At 33.4% G+C, this 22,752-nt stretch overlaps 2 protein-coding genes across 2 annotated transcripts; both read left to right on the top strand.

The window, feature by feature from the left end:
- Window positions 1-1,456: 1,456 nt before the first annotated feature.
- Window positions 1,457-8,028, top strand: LOC142538949 (exocyst complex component EXO70A1-like). The gene is made up of 11 exons (XM_075644248.1): window positions 1,457-1,746; window positions 1,905-2,000; window positions 2,912-3,117; window positions 4,139-4,384; window positions 5,119-5,257; window positions 5,340-5,552; window positions 6,397-6,602; window positions 6,781-6,978; window positions 7,063-7,162; window positions 7,412-7,662; window positions 7,789-8,028. Exons 1-11 carry the CDS (start codon window positions 1,552-1,554, stop codon window positions 7,904-7,906), a joined length of 1,968 nt encoding a protein of 655 aa, XP_075500363.1. The 5' UTR covers window positions 1,457-1,551; the 3' UTR covers window positions 7,907-8,028.
- A 409-nt stretch (window positions 8,029-8,437) lies between these two features.
- LOC142538948 (uncharacterized) lies at window positions 8,438-9,852 on the top strand. Its single transcript, XM_075644247.1, has 2 exons — window positions 8,438-9,492; window positions 9,690-9,852. Exons 1-2 carry the CDS (start codon window positions 8,623-8,625, stop codon window positions 9,690-9,692), a joined length of 873 nt encoding a protein of 290 aa, XP_075500362.1. The 5' UTR covers window positions 8,438-8,622; the 3' UTR covers window positions 9,693-9,852.
- The last annotated feature ends 12,900 nt before the right edge of the window (window positions 9,853-22,752 follow it).

Below are 22,752 nucleotides of genomic sequence, written 5' to 3'. Positions count from 1 at the left end.
ACACACCTCATAAGAAAATTATACATCATCTACAGTGTGTGTTGAGTGCTTAGAAGGCTTCAACCGAAAGAAAATCAGAAAACTTACAAATTTCTCGATGGCCGGAGGTAACACTCGATCCGCTTCCGCATATTGTTTATCATGTTCATATATACGTAGAAACATGATTTTGAGAAAAAAAATTCTGATATTTTATTCTGTATTATTTCTCAAATGATAAATAAAACTGCTTCAAACTCCAACAGGTTGTTACTGACTCACTGTTATCTATTGTCATTGCTCTCTTTCTTTCTTTTTTTTTTTTTTTCGAATATGGTTTTGATGTCGATGATTTGTAGTCAATTTGACTCCTAGATTTCAAATTTGGAATGAGGTTTCAATTCAATACTAACTATATTTTTTCCAACTAAAAAAGACATGGTTTACGTAAAAATATTTGTAAGGTACTAATTAATCATTCGTAAAAATGGGTGACAGCAAATTTTTTTTACATAGTAACGTTAGAGAGTGAAGCTTTGTTTTGTTTTTTTCCCCAGTGGGGAAAAATTTACTACACTGTTAAAAAAATAGGACTGTCAGAATAGTCTGAAATTGGAAATCTCCTATTACATGAAAATTTAATTCACATTGTATTAAAAAAAACATTCGAGAAGATAATAGCCCAATAATCACTCGTTGTGGCGGAGTTGTTGCTTGAAAGCCAAGTAATCTCCCGGAGTCAATGGGACGAGTTGGCAGGCGGCAGCTTTCGGATTGGCAGTGCTTTCGATTTACGCTTTTTAGGAATGATGCTAAATAAAAATAGTGAATAAAAAAAAGCAAAAGTCACACGAAATATTTTTGTAGTTCCACTTCCACATTATGTTACAAGAACTTTTGGGATTCATATAATTAAAATTATATATATATATATATGGAAAATATATATGACAAAAACTTGTATGAGATGGTATCACGGGTCGTATTTTTTGAGACATATCAATTATTTGGGTCATCTATGAAAAATTATTACTTTTTATGTTAAGACTATTATTTTTTATTTTGAATATCGATAGGGTTAACTCGTCTCACAGATAAAGATTCGTGAGACCGTCTCACAAGAGACGTACTATATATATACACACACACACACAAACATAAAAGCTGGTGAATTTAATTAAATTTTTTCACATTAAACTATCAGATCTAAATAATAATTTTTCAGTTATTATTATTATTATTATTATCTATCTATCTATCTATATTCAATAATTATATTAAGACCGTAGTTTTTTTTTTTTTTATTTGTCAATATTACTCCTATTCATTTTGATTGTGCAAGTTTAACTCTGAAAATTCTGGCAAATGTAAAATTATCATATTGTTTTTATTCTATAACAATATACCAAAATTTGTATGAAAATTGAATTAATCAAAGATAAAATTCCAATACATTGGATATTAGAAATGAGTAGCAAGCAGTTAGATCAACAGCAGAAAACTATATAAAGCGCAGCCTCTCGAATCTCGATCCCACTCCCCCCCCAGACGTTTTCCTTTTCGTTTCGCAGAATGATCCATAAATCTGTTCGGAAACCTGAAAAAATGGCGACACACGATGCAGAAATTGAAACCCTAAGCGAACGAGCGGCTCAGATGAGAGAATCCATGGAGAAAACGCAGGCTATCACCGATAACATGGTGACCATTCTCGGCTCCTTCGACCACCGCCTCTCTGCCCTAGAGACCGCCATGCGCCCCACTCAGGCACTTTTACTGATTTTCTCTTTTCCCAATTTTTTAAGTTGATGGAGGATGGCACTGAGATAATAATAGCAATAATTGGTTTTTTTTTGCACATGAATGCATGAACGTTTGCCGGTGGATATGTGTGATATAATTCAAGTTGTTTGCTTCTCGTTTAGTTGAGAACGCATTCAATAAGGAGGGCGCACGAGAACATCGACAAAACGCTCAAGGCCGCTGAGATTATTCTTAGTCAGTTTGATCTCTCACGCAAGGTCCTTTTTCTCTCTCTTTCTTTTTTAGTTTTTTTTTTAAATCTTTTTGCTCCATCCTTTTTCATAATTTCATTTTGATTTTTGTCTTTGGTTCACTTCACTGCTTAATCTGTTGGTAATTTCTTTCTTATACTATTTCAGTTTGATTTTTTACGGGATGCAATGAATTGTCATTGTTGTTATAATTCAAATCGTATTAAGGAGTATTGAATTGCTGTTATAAATTTCGTATTCAGATCAAATTTCTTTGCTTTTTTCTAAATGATAGTGATTTTATTGCTTAGGTGGCGAGTAATTATAAAATTTTTTACGATGATTTTGATAGGCAATGGCCGTTTAAATATCTTGGAAAATATGGGAAGTATCCAAGTCTCGAAGTAATGGCATAGGTTTTTGAATTCAGTGTTGCGCTGCCAGCTGGAGCGAACCTATATTACAGAAGAAATCATCAGCTTATTATGCAGAATTGAAACCTAGATCCTCATTGTTCTAAAAGAAGAGACACTGCCAATAAAAAAATATTGAAAAGCATTAATCATATAAATGGAAATTTCAATAGTCATATTAATTGAAATTAGCAGGGTTGATAGGGTAAAGTATGATCATTGTTGCACAGAAGAAATCAAAATTTGAGCACTGTTCTTCTGGCCCAACTGTATCTTGTGACTTTCTATAGAAGCATGACCTCGAACAACATTGTTTAGTGCTAACATTGGCCTCATACAAATGTTAGAGCAGCATGCATACATTATAGGTTCTTTTTACGTTAAATTTGTATATAGGATATAGCTGCTGTATATGATATACACTTTGTGTTTCAAGTCTTTATGGACTTTGGGAACCAAAGTTCTTACTTTTTAGGTATGTGTGTGGCTTTCCACGTCCTTATCTCCCCGAGAATTAACTTTCAGGCTGAGGCTAAAATATTAAGGGGTCCACATGAGGATTTAGAAAGTTACCTAGAAGCAGTTGATCAACTGAGGAGTATTACCCGTTTCTTCAGTAGCAACAAAAACCTTAAAAGTAGCATTGGGGTGATCAACCAAGCCAACACCTTACTTGGAAAGGCAATCTTCAAACTGGAAGAAGAGTTTCGACAGCTTCTCACATCATACAGGTTCTCAAACCCTTGAGCAATTATCTAACACCGTCTATCTTTCCATTTTTTAAAAAGTTTACGAACCATTTTTATTGGCCAGTAGATGTCTCCTAGTTATAAATCTGACTTTTACAAAAAAAAAAAAAAAAAGCCATTTGCCTCACATGCTCCGTTACTACGTAATGTCCAAATTCTCATTGAGCTCTATTTAGTATCAATATGACTTCCTCATATATCCAAACGGTAGTGCTAATTAATCATGCATGAAACAGTTGTTGACTTTGTTTGAGAGTACTTATATGAACAGACTTATTTTGGTCAGTGATTCAGTTCATGCAATGGTTATTTTAGGGCCTCTCATGAACATTTCCCACGCAAATCAAGTCCTGTTATTTGTATATTCAGTTTAGTGCCATTAGCAAAAAACTGTATCATAAAACTTAATATGAGTGCAAAAACAGTTCTGAAAGGATCGTTGATGTAATAATTTCTGATCAGGACTATTTCCTGGAAACAAAATTTCCTTCTAGTCTTGAATAGATCTTTTCTGGAAACCAGATTGGCATGTTATGTGATTTTCTCCACTCAAAAGGAAACTTCACTTATCAATCGCGAGCTTGCACATATTATGGATTCTTTTTATACGCTAATTTATGTAAATTGTTGGATGCAATGTGTAACAGAGGTAAGTGAGATGCATGTGTCATTTGCATTGCCTTATGAACTAAGTTAAGCGTGCAATGCCAATTAACTGTTTGAAACTGTTGCTTGTAGCTGTAGAATCAAAGAAAAATCTGCATACAATGCCAACTATGGAAAAGCATTGTATGTCCTCTATGAACAACCTTAAACCATGGATATTTTGCATCTCATGGGATATGAAATGATTCTGATTCAAGTCTCTTGTTTTCAAACCCCCTACGTGATTAAACTTTATATTTTAATGGCTGTTATTAACATGGTTATTAAGTCCACGCCTCAGTATGAACTAAAACTATTAGTAATTTTTTTAGTCATATATGGTCTTATGCATTTTCAGCAAACCTGTGGAATCTGACCGCCTTACAGATTGCCTGCCCAACTCCACAAAGCCACCTTCAGCAGCACATGGGCATGATGATTCCGCTGGACTGAAATCATCTCCAGAGCATCTAAATAAAAGTTTGGAAACTGTTGTTCGCCCCCCTCCAGCTCTAATTCCGCCCAGAATTATTCCCTTGCTACGTGATATTGCCCAGCAAATGATTCAAGCCGGCCACCAGCAGCAACTACTCAATATATACAGGTAGTATTCTAGATTTTTCATCTGATTTGATTTGTTTCTAAGAACTTTATAAGGCCATCTCTGGTTGGAAAACACACAGTGTTTCTTCCCAAAATGATGAGGAAAGTACATAAGCTTTGTGAAATCCCAAAAGCCTATAACATGGACTCATTAACAATAACACTGTTGTTTTCCAAAATTATCACTGGGAAGAAAGTATATGTCTTCAGATATTAGGAAATAATTAATTAACTTTATTTCATTTATGCATAATTACCGAACATAGCTATGATAACAGAGATTCTTCGTGGACTACTAATAATCCTGTAAAAATAATTAAATATAGACTGCCTCACTTAACATCCACCTCCACTTGGACCCAATTAACAAAAAAATGTAAGATTTATGTATTTGAAAAACATATCATTCCTGTGGGAAAAGTCGAATTAATTCGAAATAATTAGGCTTGAGTTTCTACTTGCTTCTTATAGAACCTTCGGAATCTTGAAATGTAATTAATGCGAGTGTCAGAATCAAACAAGAAGAGGTATTGTGAAGTAACCTTTTCCATCTCATTTAAAAATAACTCTCATTGAATCATCTAGTGAAGTGAATGTGTTTGCTAATGTAAATGTTGTGTTTATGAGCAATATGTCTTTGATGTAGTATGCGTAATCTCTTTCCCAATCCCTCTGTGTGTGCGCGCAAGCTCAGCTGTACCTTGATCTAATTGTTGTCATGATCATTCTGTTTAGGGAAGCTCGAGCTTCAGCTATAGAACTGACCCTCAGAAAACTGGGCGTGGAAAGATTGAGTAAAGAGGATGTACAGAAGATGCAGTGGGAAGTTCTGGAGGCAAAGATTGGAAGCTGGATTAATTTTATGCGAGTTGTTGTAAGAATTTATACATAAACGCTTTGCCTTTTATATGCTAATTTCACATTTCACAAACGAGTTGTTTCTTTTTTTAAAACAGGTCAAAGTTTTGTTTGCTGGTGAAAAGAAAATATGTGATGAGATATTTGAAGGTCACGCTACTCTTAGAGATCAGTGCTTTTCGGAAGTTACAGCTAACAGTGTAACAGTGCTCCTTAGTTTTGGAGAAGCTATAGCAAAGAGCAAACGATCGCCTGAAAAATTGTTTGTCCTCCTGGACATGTATGAGATAATGCGAGAACTTCAGTCAGAGGTAGGACTTAGGAGGGTATCAGCTGTTTTTGGCTTGGTGATGTCTTGCTTTTCTGATGAATTTTATTTCCATTATTTGGAAAGCGGCCTTACTGCATGTGAGGACCCTCAGCATGTGGTGATGGGAGAGGGTTTACCCCTAGGAAAAAAAATCAATTTTTTACATTTTATTTTCCTAAACATGCAAGTTTTGTCCGCATAAATCTATGAATCAACTCCCTGACTCAGCATATGACATGGGGGAGGGTTTACTTCAAGGAATAAATATTTCAAATTTTATATGTTATTTTCCTAAAAATCATTATAAAGTTTTGCCCCGTGTAAGTCTGTGAAATTCACTGCTTGCAGGTTCTGTTTTAATCTGCTAGCATTTAAAACTTTGAACTGAGATGATCTTTGAGACCACGAATGATGGGGTAATGAATTAGATTAAGCCATTACGTTTCTTTATTTATTTATCTTACAGTTCCCCGTTTGCTATGTATTTGGAGCACCTCTTTCACGTTACATGTGAACCACACTAAGTTGAATTCTTTTCAACTTCTTTGCAACTTATCCTTCTGACCAGAGTTCAATTGCATTTTCTCAATCTTACTCTAATTGATTCTGAACACTCTTGCTTGGGGATTTTTTTTATCATGTCTTACTTGGTGATTTTCTATTCAAAACTATTGTTGAGCACTGATGCTTTGTCTTTTGTCTCGTCTGTCAGTACAATGCTGTCTGCTAAAAGCAGGCGCTGCCAGAAATTTCGATATTTATTTTCACAATATTGAAGGAGATTAGATCTATATATATTCTTTGTTTTCTATTGTGACGTGGGTTGGGGTTTTTGTTGTTGACAGATCGATACCATATTCAAGAGTAAATATTGTGGTGAAATGCGAGAAGCTGCCGCAGTATTAACAAAACGTCTGGCTCAGACGGCACGGGAAACCTTCAGCGATTTTGAGGAAGCAGTTGAAAAAGATGCCACAAAAACTGCTGTTCTAGATGGAACAGTCCATCCTCTGACAAGCTATGTAATTAACTATGTGAAGTTTCTGTTTGAGTAAGTTTTTATAGACGATTTTTTTTATGTCAGTATACAATATGATGTCTTTGCTTTGGCCAACAACGTACATTCAGCGGACTATTATTCAAAATTCACACACTTGCACATAGCTCAAATCCAGTACCCAAGTCTTAAAAGCCCAAACCGCTCCATCACTTGTATTTCTTGTTCTCAGCTATCAATCAACTCTAAAGCAACTCTTCGGAGAGTTTGGTGATGGTGATGTGGAAGAGCAGTTGGCTTCTATAACAACACGTATAATGCAGGCTCTTCAAAGTAACCTCGATGGCAAATCCAAACTTTATAAAGATTCATCTCTAACTCAGTTATTTCTGATGAACAATATTCACTATATTGTAAGATCTGTGCGCAGGTATGGGTTAGTTCCCACTACAAGATCCAAATATTCAGACTTTCATAGAAAATAATCCATCCTTCATGAAAAATTTTGTCTCAGGTCAGAAGCGAAAGATCTGTTAGGTGATGACTGGGTGCAAATAAATAGAAGAATTGTCCAGCAGCATGCAAATCAGTACAAGAGGATCTCTTGGTCTAAGGTTTTGTATTCCTTGCGAAAGTTTTTACGGAAGCTGTTAGTACGTACTTACAGACTCCAATACCATAATGTTGATGCACTCAAATACTAATTGTCCATGAGTGTAACTCTGCCCTTGTTTAATTCATGAATTTCTTTTAATACTCTCAGCACCATCTTGATTATTTTAACTAGCTAGGAAATATATTCTGTAAAATCACTTATATTTGACTTGTAGCATTTTCTGATACCTAGAAATCGATACCTGCAGATTCTACAGTGCCTCTCCATTCAGGGAATGCAGACTGGTGGGAGTGGTTCCTTTGGAGAAGGTGGTAGCACGAGCGGTGTTTCCCGTGCAATGGTGAAAGACAGATTCAAAAACTTCAACATGCTCTTTGAGGAGCTTCATCAAAGACAGTCTCAATGGACAGTACCAGACAGTGAATTACGTGAGTCTTTGCGGCTCGCAGTTGCTGAGGTCCTACTTCCTGCATATAGATCCTTCATTAAACGTTTTGGGTACGATATTTTCATCATCATCCACCGCAAATCTTATTTTGCAACTTATTTAGGAAAAAGGATTTGGAATTGTCTTTTTAATTATGCGTATAGAATAACAATCTTTTGGAAATTTTCTTTTCTCAGACCTTTAATCGAGGGTGGAAAGAATCCACAGAAGTACATCAGATACAGTCCAGAAGATCTCGAAAGAATGCTGGCTGAGTTTTTTGAAGGGAAGACCTGGAACGAACCGAGGCGATAGATATTACTCATCCTCCTAGCTTTAGATGTTATTCAGTGTCAAACTGATGGATCATATAGATAATAAGTACCTAGCTAGTTCAATCTTGTAAAATTTACTGCTCCAATTTCTCTCATATAAATAAAAGATCATACATATAATCTCTTTTGTTTTCTTAAATAGACCTTTAAATTTTAATTGTATTTCATTCAACCCAATAATTTTCCCATCCTCCTTTATAATTTTAGGACAGCAGATTAAAATCTGTAGTCTAAATCTTCCTGTTTGAAGTTTTCATATCTTATTTCACGTCAAAGAATGAAAGATATTTTTACGATAAAATTAAAATTATTTAACACACGTGTTACTTATAAGCTATTGGGTAACTTTGTTTTCTTCAATGGTCGTATGAATATATCTGCAAGGGTGGTTCAAATTAATTGTTCCATCTCAAGTTTGACTCACCCTAAAAACCAGGCCAAGCCATTTATAAACAGCTGATTCTCAATCCTCCCACACCAATTATTCCGTTGACCATATCGTTTCATTACCACCTTTTATCTTCCCAGCACAAACACTTGAAACAACATATTTTATACCATCACCAGATATATTATATCATTCCAAATCTTGAAATCCATTAATCCTTTTAATCCCATCTCACACCAAGCTTCTTCTGCCTGTCCCCTTTCCGTCCCTACTTTGGTCGGAAAATTACAGGGAGAAGAATCTCAAAAATGGCTACCTCGACAACTTCAACATCGTTAGACCCGAAACAGAAAAAGGCACTTGGATACCCTTCCATGGACAGATACCATCTCTCACATTCACCTTACCCACAATTGCACCCTGAATATCCCGTTCCATTCCAGCCTCAGACCTCCCCTTCATCATCATCTTTTCACAATCAAGGGAGATGTCTCAATTACGCAGCACAAAGTTCGCAGTCAGCATCATTTAACGGCTATTATTATCAACAATCATATTTGCCTATGATGCCTGAGGACAATAAAAGAGTTTCATTTGGCCGTGTTATGCTAATCCTGATGTTTGTACTCGTTGCTGGAATGTCCGTGATGAGCCTAGTCATGTGGTACCTTTTCGGTACCTACATTCCCCAATTCGAGGTCTCGTCTCTCAATGTTTCAAACTTCAATGCCACAAATACTGCCTTAACAGGGAAATGGGACGCCAGTGTCGTGGTTTCTAATGCTAACGAAAAACTTGAAATCCATTTCGATCACATCAGATCATCGATTTTCTATAGGCAGGCTATGGTGGGGATTTCTATATTGCAGCCTTTTCTGGTGCAGAAGAAGCAAAATATGGGACTTAACGTGAGTGTACCTGCAGAACCGGTTGTGAGCGAAGACGACTTTCAAAGACTAGTGCTGCCAAGTCTTGCTAATGATCAGAAAAAAGGGTTGGCAGTTTTTAGCTTGAGGTTGGCTTTTAATGCAGATTTTGCATCTTCTGATATAGTATACAGAAAGGAGGCTCTGAGGGTATACTGTGATAATTTGCAAGTTAACTTTTCGTCGTCCGGTGAAGGGGCATTGACTCCGGGATCAGGGAGTGAGTGTTTGATGCGTATACATAACGACGGAGTAAGCACATGAACTCCTATGACGTATAAATTTTTTATCTAATTTTGTCTTCCAGGATTTCTGCATGTTACTTCTTCTTCGGGCAAACCAAAAATAAAATAGTTGACGTGTTTGTTGCGTTTCTTTGATATTTTGGTATGTTTTTCGGAAACAGGCTTGTAGCCGTCTTCTAATTGATGTTTGTTTCTATTATGCAGTAATAGTCATGGTTTCGGACACGAATCTTGCTCGGACCTCCCTGGATTTGTTTAAAGGAAGGAAGAGTCTTCGTCTTTAGATCAATACTACCACAACTCAAATAATCACAACCAGACATTTGACATAATTTTAGATTTGTCGAATTTTACCTCAAAGTCGCATAATTTCAGAAGTTATGATAATAAATCAACCAACAGACAGAGAATGTGATTTGTGAGGTTGTTTTATTTTATATTTTTTAGCATGGATCTAAAAAAAATAAGAAAAATTAAAAATAGGTTGGAGTGCAGCCCATAGCTCTACGGTGACTCCGCCCCTGGTTTTGTGTCAATTTCATCTCATTAAAATAATATCTTTAAAAAAAAAAATTGGTAGGTAAAAAGATAAGAACATGGCCGAGTAAAATGTGAGCAATTATAACAATAATTCAATAAAAAGTAGTTAGTGTTGAAAAATATATTTAAAATGTGAGTATTGAATATTTGAATGTTGAATATTTGAATGTTGAAAATAAGAGTTGTAAATATTGAAAATTAGTGTGTGATGATGTAGGTAATGATGTATTTTATTTTTGGATTATTTGTAAAGATTTCCTATAAATAGATCTCTCATTTGTGAAGAAAATCACAATTGAGTAGAGAGAAAAATATTATAAAGTGTGTAGTTTGATAAATTTTGAGAGTTTGAGATTTTTACTTTTTACCATAAATTTTTACTTTTTCACAACACGTTATCAGCACGAAGCTCTAAAAGTCCTACATACTTTTCCAGGCTCCAAACAGAAGAAAAAAGTAACAAAATAATTATATTTATTTTACTGTTATTTATTTATTGTGTATTTATTTAATATACAATATAATGTTATTATTAGAAATAATAAAAATAAATTTTTCATAAACTTGTTATAAATCCTGGGAGGATGTTAAGACGACATCCCACACTCCCGGTAAGGGATACGACAAGTATAAAAGCCTATAAGGTTTTTAAACAAAATAAATTATGACACTCATTATAATATTATGATATGATATACATAATTATTTAAACATGTCTAATATTATATATATCATATTATTACCATAAAATTATACAAATACATACCTTTATTTTTTTTGTACCCCAACGGTCATAAATGGTAAAAAACGGCTAGTTTTTGCCCTATAAATATGATCTCACAAACACATTCCATCACTCCAACTTTCTCTTCTTCTCTAAAAATTATTCATCATCAAATTTTTCGAAGAAAAAAAAGATGGCTTTCTCAAGGATATTTTTAATTATTTTGGTTGTCATACTCACGAGTCTTGTATTTATCGGAGAATATCCTCCTCGTGCGTTTTCTTTATTTTTACAAATACTTGTACTTGTTGTTTATCCGTTACTTTGTATTGCAATAATTATTAACTAATAAAATGCATCGTAATTTTTTAGTACCACCATGTCAAATTTAACAAAGCTCGAATTTGTTGCGCTCGACATCACGGGAAAGAATTATATGCCATGGACTCTAGATGTAGAAATGCATCTTGAGTCATTGGGTCTAAGCGAGACCATTAAAGAAAATGGCATATGCACGTCACAAGAAAAGGCAAGAGCCATGATATTTTTGCGTCGACATCTCGACGATGGATTGAAATGTGAATATCTGACTGAAAAAAATCCCATGGCTTTGTGGAAGGGATTAAAAGAAAGATTCGAACATATAAGAGAAGTTATACTTCCGACCGCCCGGGATGAATGGAATACATTGAGATTCCAAGACTTTAAAAAAGTCAGTGATTACAATTCGGCGATGTATAGAATAATCTCGCAATTAAAATTTTGTGGACATGAGGTCACAGAATCTGAGATGCTTGAAAAAACATTTTCCACGTTTCATGCATCAAATATTACTCTACAGCAACAATATAGAGTACGTGGATTCGCGAGATATTCTGAACTCATCGCCTGTCTTCTTGTGGCGGAAAAAAACAACGAGCTATTAATGAGAAATCATCAGTCCCGACCCACTGGATCAACAGCATTTCCAGAAGTAAATGCTGTAAGTAAAAATGAATTTAAACCTGGAAACCAAAATCAAATTCAAAGACAAGGTTTTGGTCGAGGTCGAGGTCGAGGTCGTGGACGTGGACGTGGACGTGGAATTGGCCGTGGTCGTGGTCAAGGCCGTGGTTTTGAAAATAATCGAGATAATTATTTTTATAACTCATCTCAAAAGAACGTCCCAAACCATCCACAGAAAAGGCATCATGAGAATACAAGTGTTAATGAGAAGCACTCAAAAAGATATGAAAGTTCTTGTTACAGATGTGGTACTCCAGGACATTGGTCCAAAGTTTGTCGAGCCCCTGAGCACCTTTGTAAACTTTATAAAGAATCATTAAAGGGGAAAGAAAAGGAGACCAACTTCACTGAACGCAGTGACCGTTTGAGTGATGCAACTCATTTTGATGCTGGTGATTTTATGAATGATTTCTCTGGAAATGATCAATATGTTGGTGGGATAGAAATGAACAATATTGATGCTGCAGATTTTCTCAACGATTTCTCTGAAAATGAACAATATAATGGTAGAATATAAATGTACAATAATCTATTTTTCATGTATTCATAGAATAATGTTTTATTGTATAATTATGATTTGTGTTATATTTAAATATATATTGCAAGTAATTTATTTCATTGCATATTTTTTTGAAGTTCAAATATGGAAAATGCTATGAGCAAAGCTGAAGTTTGCATACCCGATAGTGGTACAACGCACACTATCCTCCGAGATAAAAGATATTTCTTGGAACTAAAACCAACAAAAACAACGGTGAATACAATATCAGGTCCTGTAGACTTGATTAAAGGATGTGGTAAAGCACAATTTTTGTTACCTAATGGTACAAAATTTTTGATCAATGATGCTTTATATTCACCACAATCGAAAAGAAATTTGTTGAGTTTTAATGATATATATTCCCATGGGTATGATACTCAAACAATGAATGAAGGGAATGAGAAATATATGTGTCTTATCACATATAAATCAGGAAAGAAATATGTGATTGAAAAACTACCAATGCTCCCTACTGGATTGCATTATACACATATAAGTCCCATTGAATCAAACATGGTAGTTGATAATTCTTCGATATTAACCAATTGGCATGATCGATTGGGACATCCTGGTTCAACAATGATGCGAAGAATTATAGAAAATACACATGGTCATCCACTGAAAGACCAGAAGATCTTTCAGAATAATAAGTTTCAATGTAAAGCATGTTCTCTTGGAAAACTTATTATAAGACCATCACCAGTCAAAATCCAAACTGAATCACCAATGTTTCTTGAACGTATTCAGGGTGATATTTGTGGACCAATCCATCCACCATGTGGACCATTCAGATACTTTATGGTATTGATTGATGCCTCCAGCAGATGGTCACATGTATGTTTATTATCAACTCGAAATGTTGCATTTGCAAGATTACTTGCTCAAATAATAAAATTGAGGAATCAATTTCCCGATTATACAATCAAGAAAATTAGACTTGATAATGCTGGTGAATTTACTTCCCAAACTTTCAATGATTATTGTATGTCTATGGGAATCATTGTTGAGCATCATGTTGCTCATGTACATACACAGAATGGATTGGCTGAATCATTGATTAAACGTCTGCAAATGATTGCTAGACCAATGATAATGAAAACAAAGCTCCCTATTTCTATATGGGGACATGCAATTTTACACGCTGCTTCATTAATTCGCATCAGACCAAGTGCATATCATAAATACTCCCCATTGTAGCTTGCATTTGGTAAAGAACCAGACATTTCTCATCTGAGAATTTTTGGATGTATGGTGTATGTGCCTATTGCACCACCGCAACGAAAGAAAATGGGACCTCAAAGAAAGGTTGGAATTTATATCGGTTATGATAGTCCATCAATCATTCGATATATTGAACCTCAGACAGGCGACGTGTTCACAGCACGTTTTGCTGATTGTCATTTTAATGAGGAAATCTTCCCAATGTTAGGGGGAGAACAGAAACATACCGAAAAAGAAATTACATGGTATGTATCATCATTGTTACATCTGGATCCAAGAACAAAACAATGTGAAAAAGATGTACAACAAATTGTACACTTGCAAAGAATAGCAAATCAAATACCAGATGCATTTGCAGACACAAAAGGGGTAACTAAATCATATATACATGCTGCAAATGCCCCTGCTCGAATTGAAATTCCAAAGAAACAAATGGAAGATACTCATGATGTCATTAAACGCCTGAAGCGTGGAAGGCCAGTCGGTTCCAAGGATAAAAATCCTCGAAAAAGAAAATTCATAGAGAAACACGATGATCACAAAATAAAGAATGACGTTTCTGAAGAAACACATGATGATCACAAAATAGAGAATGGTGTTCCTGAAGAAACACATGATGATGAAAATGTTCTGTCAGAACCACAAACTGACGAGAATCATGAAATCTCTATCAATTATATTAATACTGGAAAAATATGGAACCGAAAAGATATAGATGAAATTGATGATATATTTTCTTATAATGTGGCAATCGACATCATAAATGATAACGAAGATCATGAACCAAAATCTTTTGGTGAATGTAAAAATCGGCAGGATTGGATAAAATGGAAAGATGCCATCCAGGTTGAATTAAATTCGCTAAATAAACGTAATGTTTTTGGACCTATAGTCCTTACACCTGAAGGTGTAAAACCTGTTGGATACAAATGGGTTTTTATTCGAAAGCGAAATGAGAAAAATGAAATAGTAAGATATAAAGCTCGACTTGTTGCACAAGGTTTTTCTCAAAGGCCTGGAATTGATTATGAAGAAACGTATTCTCCTGTGATGAATGCAATTACGTTTCGGTATTTGATTAGCTTGGCGGTATCTGAAAATTTAGAAATGCGTCTTATGGATGTTGTTACAGCTTACTTATATGGATCACTTGATAGTAATATATATATATGAAAATCCCTGAAGGATTTAAGATGCCTGAAGCACAAAGTTCAAAACCCAGGGAATGTTATTCTGTGAAATTACAAAGATCATTATATGGGTTAAAGCAATCAGGTCGAATGTGGTATAATCGACTAAGTGATCACTTGATGAAAAAGGGATATGTAAATAATTCAATATGCCCTTGTGTTTTCATTAAGAAAACAACATCCGGATGCGTAATTATTGCTGTATATGTTGATGATTTAAACATCATTGGAACGAATAAAGAAATTCAAGAAGTTGTGTCATACTTGAAGGAAGAATTTGAAATGAAGGATCTTGGAAAAACCAAGTATTGTCTGGGTTTACAAATTGAACAAAAAGAATGTGGAATGTTTGTTCACCAGACAAATTATACAGAAAAGATCCTTAAACGTTTTAATATGGATAAAGCAAATCCTTTAAGTACTCCAATGGTTGTTAGATCATTAAACATAGAAAAGGATCCATTCCGTCCATGTGAAGATGATGAAGATATTCTTGGTCCAGAAGTACCATATCTAAGTGCCATCGGTGCCCTTATGTACCTTACAAATTGTACAAGGCCTGATATATCTTTTGCCGTGAATCTGTTGGCAAGATTTAGCACATATCCAACAAAGAGATACTGGAACGGAATTAAACATATATTCCGTTATCTACGAGGAACGACAGACTTGGGACTTTTGTATTCAAAAGATGCTAATCCAAGTATAATTGGTTATGCTGATGCTGGATACTTATCTGATCCACACAAGGCACGTTCCCAAACTGGATATGTATTTACTCGTGGAGGCACTGCAATATCTTGGCGTTCTCAGAAACAAACGCTCGTAACAACTTCATCAAATCATGCCGAGATTATTGCACTACATGAAGCAAGTCGTGAATGTGTGTGGTTAAAATCAATGACCCAACATATCCAAATTTCATGCGGATTATCATCTGATGAGAAGCCTGTGATACTATATGAAGATAATGCTGCATGTGTTGCTCAAATGAAAGAAGGATACATAAAAAGCGACAGAACTAAACATATTCCTCCTAAGTTCTTCGCATTCACCAAGGAGCTTGAGAAGAATAGATGTATTGATGTTCGTCACATTCAATCAAGTGAAAATTCATCAGATCTCTTCACAAAGGCGCTTCCTACGTCAATATTCAGAAAGCATATATATAATATTGGGATGCGCAATCTACGAAATTTGTGAAGAATTGTTCGTGTCAACATGAGGGGGAGTTTACGTGACTGCACTCTTTTTCCCTTACTATGGTTTTTATCCCAATGGGTTTTTCCTAGTAAGGTTTTTAACGAGGCAGTATAAAAACACGTAATGAAGACAATCATTATGATCATCATCACAAGGGGGAGTGTTGAAAAATATATTTAAAATGTGAGTATTGAATATTTGAATGTTGAATATTTGAATGTTGAAAATAAGAGTTGTAAATATTGAAAATTAGTGTGTGATGATGTAGGTAATGATGTATTTTATTTTTGGATTATTTGTAAAGATTTCCTATAAATAGATCTCTCATTTGTGAAGAAAATCACAATTGAGTAGAGAGAAAAATATTATAAAGTGTGTAGTTTGGTAAATTTTGAGAGTTTGAGATTTTTACTTTTTACCATAAATTTTTACTTTTTCACAACAGTTAGAAATAAGACTTTAATTATTTCCAATTATAGCGTAATTATTGTATCTAGTAAACTGGATCCTTTATTCAATAATTATTATAGGGAAAACATAATGTTGATTGCATTCGACTCGTTAATTGTTTTTATTAAATCAAAGTGATATATATAGATTATTTTGTTAGCAATATTAATTTGTTGTTGCTAACTTTCTACTTATTACATGAGAAGTTATTCAACCAAAAAATCATTTAAAATTGGACATTCTCTACATCTAAAAACATTCGGTATACATATTTGTAAAGAAACATATTACAAATAATTAAATGTAATGAATATACGACATAAAAATTAAAAATAGTTATTTATAATTTGCTTGATAAAAAATAGGGAAAATAGTTTATTTGGTACAATAACTTGTTCATTAAAATTCACAATATTTGATTTTGATAATTATTAGTTTTCGCTCAAAAAAAATGTTGGTATGAAACATCGAACTATTAATAATTGTTCAAACGTTCATTCATTCTACCTATGCATAAAAGATACAGAATATTATTTTTATAATATTCTATTATGATGTCGTGCTCAATTATGATGTAACAACCGCGTCATAAATCAAACGAAACACCTTATATTAAGAATTTTAAATTGTATTAATTCTTTCTTAGATTAATTAATTCATGTATATTTTTTGATAAGTTTCCAAAGCGATTTACCAATCCCCCGTTAGCCCAAGCCCACGCGCAGACACACACACTGTTGAAGTCATTTTTAATAATTCAAGTTTATTATTTAGTTTGTCCTACAAATTTAAGTCGAATCGAATTCGAGCTAAAAATTTTAAAATTTACGAACTTCGAATTGAGCTCGAATTCAAATAAAACTAATTCGAACCTTCAAATTTTTGTCATATTCAGTTCGTTACACCTCTGATATTATCCATTGTTTTGTCGTTTTTTATTTGAACGTATACCTCGTATCTATGATTCTATATTTATATTCTTGTATATTAAGATATTGTTCGCCTTGCGCTCTATCAGAGGTGACTGAGTTGGTGGAGTCGATTCTTTTTATAAACATTTTATCGGACGTGTCCGTCGCATAAATTTTGCACAGTGCGGTCTACGGTTTGGTGTGAACATCTTTGAATCTAGAGATGTAAACGAACCAAACCGTTCGTGAGCTATTCGAAGCTCGATTCGATAAAAGCTCGTTTGAGCTCGTTTAATGAGGCTCGTTAAGATAAACAAACCAAACTCAAACTTTACAGTATTCGGCTCGTTAGCTCGTGAACATGTTCGTTGGTAAGTTCATGAGTAATCTTTTAGATGAAAAAATAATAGTTTTGATATTTGATTTATTAATTTTGCAATATTTAGAAAAATCTACTAAATTTATTTATTATAATAAATTTACAAATTTTAATAAGAATAATATATTTTTCTTTAAATATATACTTTATTTTTTAATTAATTTAATGAAAATTTAAATGTATAATTCATATTTATTAAGCTTGTTTAGGCTCGATAAAGGCTTGAATAAGCTCGTGAGCCATGCATATATTCGTTAAATAAAACTCGAGCTCGGCTCGATTATAAACAAACCAAGCTCAAACATTCAAGAGTTCGGCTCGGCTCGACTCGATTACATCCCTATTTGAATCATCTCGTATTTGTCTTGAGTTTAACAATACTCGAAGTTAAAAAATAATTATGTTATGTTAAATTTCAATATAGTATCACATCATTTATCGTAAAATCTAACTAGCAAAAAGATGCTTAAAGCGTAGCATCTTACAATAATATATCTAAAGGTGTTTATCTTCTGTTTAGTTCTATTATATATATAAAAAATTCTAATTAAAACATGCTATTTCAATTTTATAAAATTTCGAACCAAACCATAAATTTTTATAACCAAACTAAAGATAAATTTTTGTATGATAAAATCGTGTCATGACATGATGTTACTTGTTAGAACATCCAAATACCTCCTTTTTTAGTCTTTCTATTTTTTTCCACGAATAATATTAAACAAATTTAAAAAACATATTAAAACCAGAAATTTTAAATTTCAATTTTTTAAAAAAAATCGATTAAACATACACAAGCTAATGTATTATAATATTTAAGATAAATGCATTGCTATCAACTATACTATATATAAACCTATGGATATTAGATTATTTAATAATTTAAAGTATAAGATATTATATATGTCACGCATTATTGCGTAGATTTGGAATAATACAATAATTAAAACGACGATGATTAGTATATTATTGTAATTAAAACGGGGATGAGCTGTCACTTATTAGTCCAAAATTATATTAATCTTTCATGCAAATATCGAATTCCATAAAATCATTTGACTAATAAAATATTCACAAAAATACAAATAAAACTTTGTCAAAAAAAAAACAAATAAAAGAAAATAGTAAAAAAAAATTAACGCAAAAGACACTCACCAACGATGGCCGCTTACCCTACTGATCTCAAAAGAGACGCCGGTTTACTTCCGTAAACCCCGCGGTCTCCGTTGACCGACCGTTGACTACCTCGTGAACTGGTGAGGCGGAGGGAGTGAAATACATAGGTGAATCATAGGGGGTCGAAAACGGCGTGGCATCACTCCAGTAGTGATCGTCGATCTCCACCGCCACCGCCTCCGGAGGCTCATCCGCCTCCTCGAAACACTCCTGCAAGGTTACCCTGCTCCTACTGCTATCATCGATCTTCTTAACCTCCTCCGCAGAGAAACGAAGAGAAATCTCGGCAGGTGATTCCGTATGTTCCCCCTCCTCTTCTTTGATGGTGAACAGAAATCTCGGCGGTCCAAACATGCCATGAATTTTCAAGAGGTCAACATCGATGACCTCAATCTCCGGCCGCGGATTCGAACCGAGGCCATCGGCTGTATCTGGAGCAGGTACAGAGTTGGGGTGCGACCTTACACAGAAGAAGTAGAGAAGCTCTTTGGAGGAGAAAGATGATCCCGACGACGAATGTTGTGAGAAGTGATCTCCTCCGCCATCGTGACGGTGGAAGACGCGGCGTCGCCATAAGACATAAAATAGCTGGGTGAGTAGCATCACAAGTGAGACAGCGAAGATTATAATCAGCACAATTCCCACCATGCTCAGTCTGCCGCCGCCGCCGCCGCCATTCATTTTGCTCCGTGTTCTTGTTTAGCTATTATTCACTAAATAATATATAGCGCAACTAATTAAACGGAGAATTGATGTCTCGCGGAATAAATAATATTTTTGTTTTAATATATTTTGTACGGTTGCCATATTTAGTTTCATTATAGGATTCGTGAAATGTTGTAACAGCAGGAGGAGCCACATACACCGTCTATTTAATCTTAAATCTGAAACAAAATAACTAATTTTTAATGTCACGTTTTGTTTTAATAATTATATATATTAATAAAATGATAAAAATTTAATGTAAATTATATATAATTTAATAGATAGAGTTTTTGTTTTTTAAACATGTTTAAATCCTATCTGAAACTTTTTTTCTTTTTTTTTATTTTTTTAAATTCATATATAAAAATTACGATGTAATCTCATTTTTTATAATTACATTTTGATTTTCATTTAAATATAAACTAAATGAATTATAAAAAATATTGTATTGCGTGCATCATTGTACTAGTGTATAGATATAAAATTTTGAATTTATATCATATTTAAACTCGTCTTTAAATAAATAAAAATAGGATTAAATATATACATTATAGACTATGGTTATTATTTCACGAAGAAATATCGCTTCCAAATCAGATTTTTGTGGATATAGTTTGTTGGAAAGCCGGTGGTGAGATTTTTCAAAAAAGAAACACTATACTTGATATTTTAATTTATATATTATGAGATATTTAAAAATATCACTTCCATTACCATAAAAACTTGCTTTATAAATAAAGGTCTAAGTAAATGCATATCATGTCTATTTTTTCAAGAAAAATAAATAATTATATATTACATTTATCGTTTTATATTTAACATAGAGTAGGTCTCTTATGAGACTGTCTCACGAATTTTTATTTATGAGACGAGATAACCCTACCGATATTCATAATAAAAAAAGTAATACTTTTTCATGAATAACTCAAATAAGATATCCGTCTCACAAAATACGACCCGTGAGACCGTCTCACACAAGTTTTTGCCTTTGACATATTCTAACTTATTCATATTTTAGTGTCGATTTATCAAATTTCTAATATATTTTTTTACATATTGTGTATTATAGTAATAGATATAAGTGGGGGAAATATATTTTGGCCTTGAAACGACAGAGATCCGAGGATACTACAATATTTCAATCCTTCCACCAATTCTATAAACAAAATATATATTTAAAATAACGAATATTGATAAATACCCCAAATTAAAAAAAGTAATTAACTTTTTTTGACAGCATGTGAAATTAGGACTTTTATTGGTAATGTGGATGCTTGAAATATAGTTGGCAAATTTATAGTGAAAAGGACGTGAAAGCGTAAACCATGTGAGCAGTTGCATGTCAAGTTTGCAACTAAGCCAATGGTAACCTAACATCGTCTAAGCACTCATTAATAGGGCAGGAAACAACAAGAAACACCAGGTCAACGGCCCCCTCTACCAATTAATTGTACGATCGATTTTAGAATTTTGTTCAATCCCATTAATTTGTATTTACCTATTTTCAACAAATTTATATAAGTTCATTATATTTATAGTCAAATATAAAAATTATATATATATATATATATATGTGTGTGTGTGTACACACACACGTGTGCGTGCTTGAATTTTGTCGGTTGTGTCGAGTGGTTATTACGAATTGAGAAAATCGGTTTTCACAAAATTAAAGAAGTGTATGATGTCGCTTAAATAAATATCATCGAGTTTTTACTTAAAAACATCGATTTTGAGTGTTTCTTAAACTCATATAATGTGTTAGTTTATGTTTAACTTGATTGAAATCCAAAAATTAATGTGATTTTTATTCTGTTTCTAAAAAATAATTATAGTAAAAAGTTATTATTATAATAATTTATTTATCAAGCATTGTCCATTTCTACATTCAGTTTTTCACTTTTATTTTCAAACACCACTTATCGACTTTATTTTGTATAAATAGATGGTGACAGAACGAAATTCAATCCAAAGATAAGAGATCTATTTGAGAAAACATATCAGTTATTCACAACATTTATATAAAAAATATATAGAATCAATCTTCAAATAAACATGCAATTCAGTTTAGTTATAGCTAAATTGGTATGGCCGTCGAAGACTTGTAATTTCATAATTTTACTCACTTTTTCGGAGTCTACGAATTTACATACACTATCTAAATATGTTTGTATTCTCCAAAATGGAAAAATAAAGGGTTTTAAATATGTGACACGTGTGTGATTTTATATCACTTGATAATGCAACATCTTGATATACAAGATGGTCCATGTCTGGTGACATGTCCTGATGATTAATCGCATAATTATCTTTATTAGTGAAAGAAAATTATCAGGAATTTTATTTCATTATATTATATTATATGCTCAATTATCAGCTTAGGGTATCCGCATCCGTCCACATTAATCTATGTTATTAACTTTCCATCTCCTCAAAAATTATGGGGTCCACGAGCCACATATTCATTACATTAACAATTTCTCATTATTAACACATACTCACATTCATTTAATATCAACTTTCATTATTTATGGGTCTCACTGTTCACTTACTCATTTTTTTTAATTTTAATTAATTCAATATCTTTCTAATTTTGTTAAAATTTTATAACAAATATTATTAAAAATAAATTGTATTATTATTTTAAAAATAACTTAATTTCAATATTCATTAAAATATTATTAAAAATGAAAAAAATGTTGGACTATTTTATTTAAACGGTTAATTTGACAATATATTCTACATATAACCGTTTGAAAAGAGCCGTTGGGGAGAATTTCTTCAGAACATGCCTTAATTAGCAACGGTTTGTGAGAAAGCGTCGCACATATCGACGGTTTGTGAAAAACCGTCGTATGTAGCGACGGGTTTTGAGAAACCGTCGCAAGTAGCGACGTTTTCAATTTGCAACGGTTTACGAAAAACCATTGCTATTTGCGAAATAATGACGTTCCTTCTGATGAATTTATTAGCTGCCATGAATTCATGCACCCACATTGGTGCATGAATATTAATGGGTGTTAATAATCACCCATTAATGCACAAATGTGGGTGCCCTTATGCGCGGTTTATCTCAGATCCGATCTATATCATGAACTAGTTTAGTGAGCTGCTGCTCGATATCGACTAACAAAATTATGACTACATTTTTCACTCTCATAATTCGAGCTATAATTTTGTGTAGATTTTACAATTTCATCATTTTGATGAACTTAAGAAGAGTTA

Source organism: Primulina tabacum, chromosome 3 (assembly GCF_025594145.1).
Source record: "Primulina tabacum isolate GXHZ01 chromosome 3, ASM2559414v2, whole genome shotgun sequence".
Taxonomy (NCBI): Eukaryota; Viridiplantae; Streptophyta; class Magnoliopsida; order Lamiales; family Gesneriaceae; genus Primulina; species Primulina tabacum.
The sequence above is the reverse complement of the archived record's forward strand: the minus strand, read 5'-3'. Positions and strand labels throughout refer to the sequence as shown.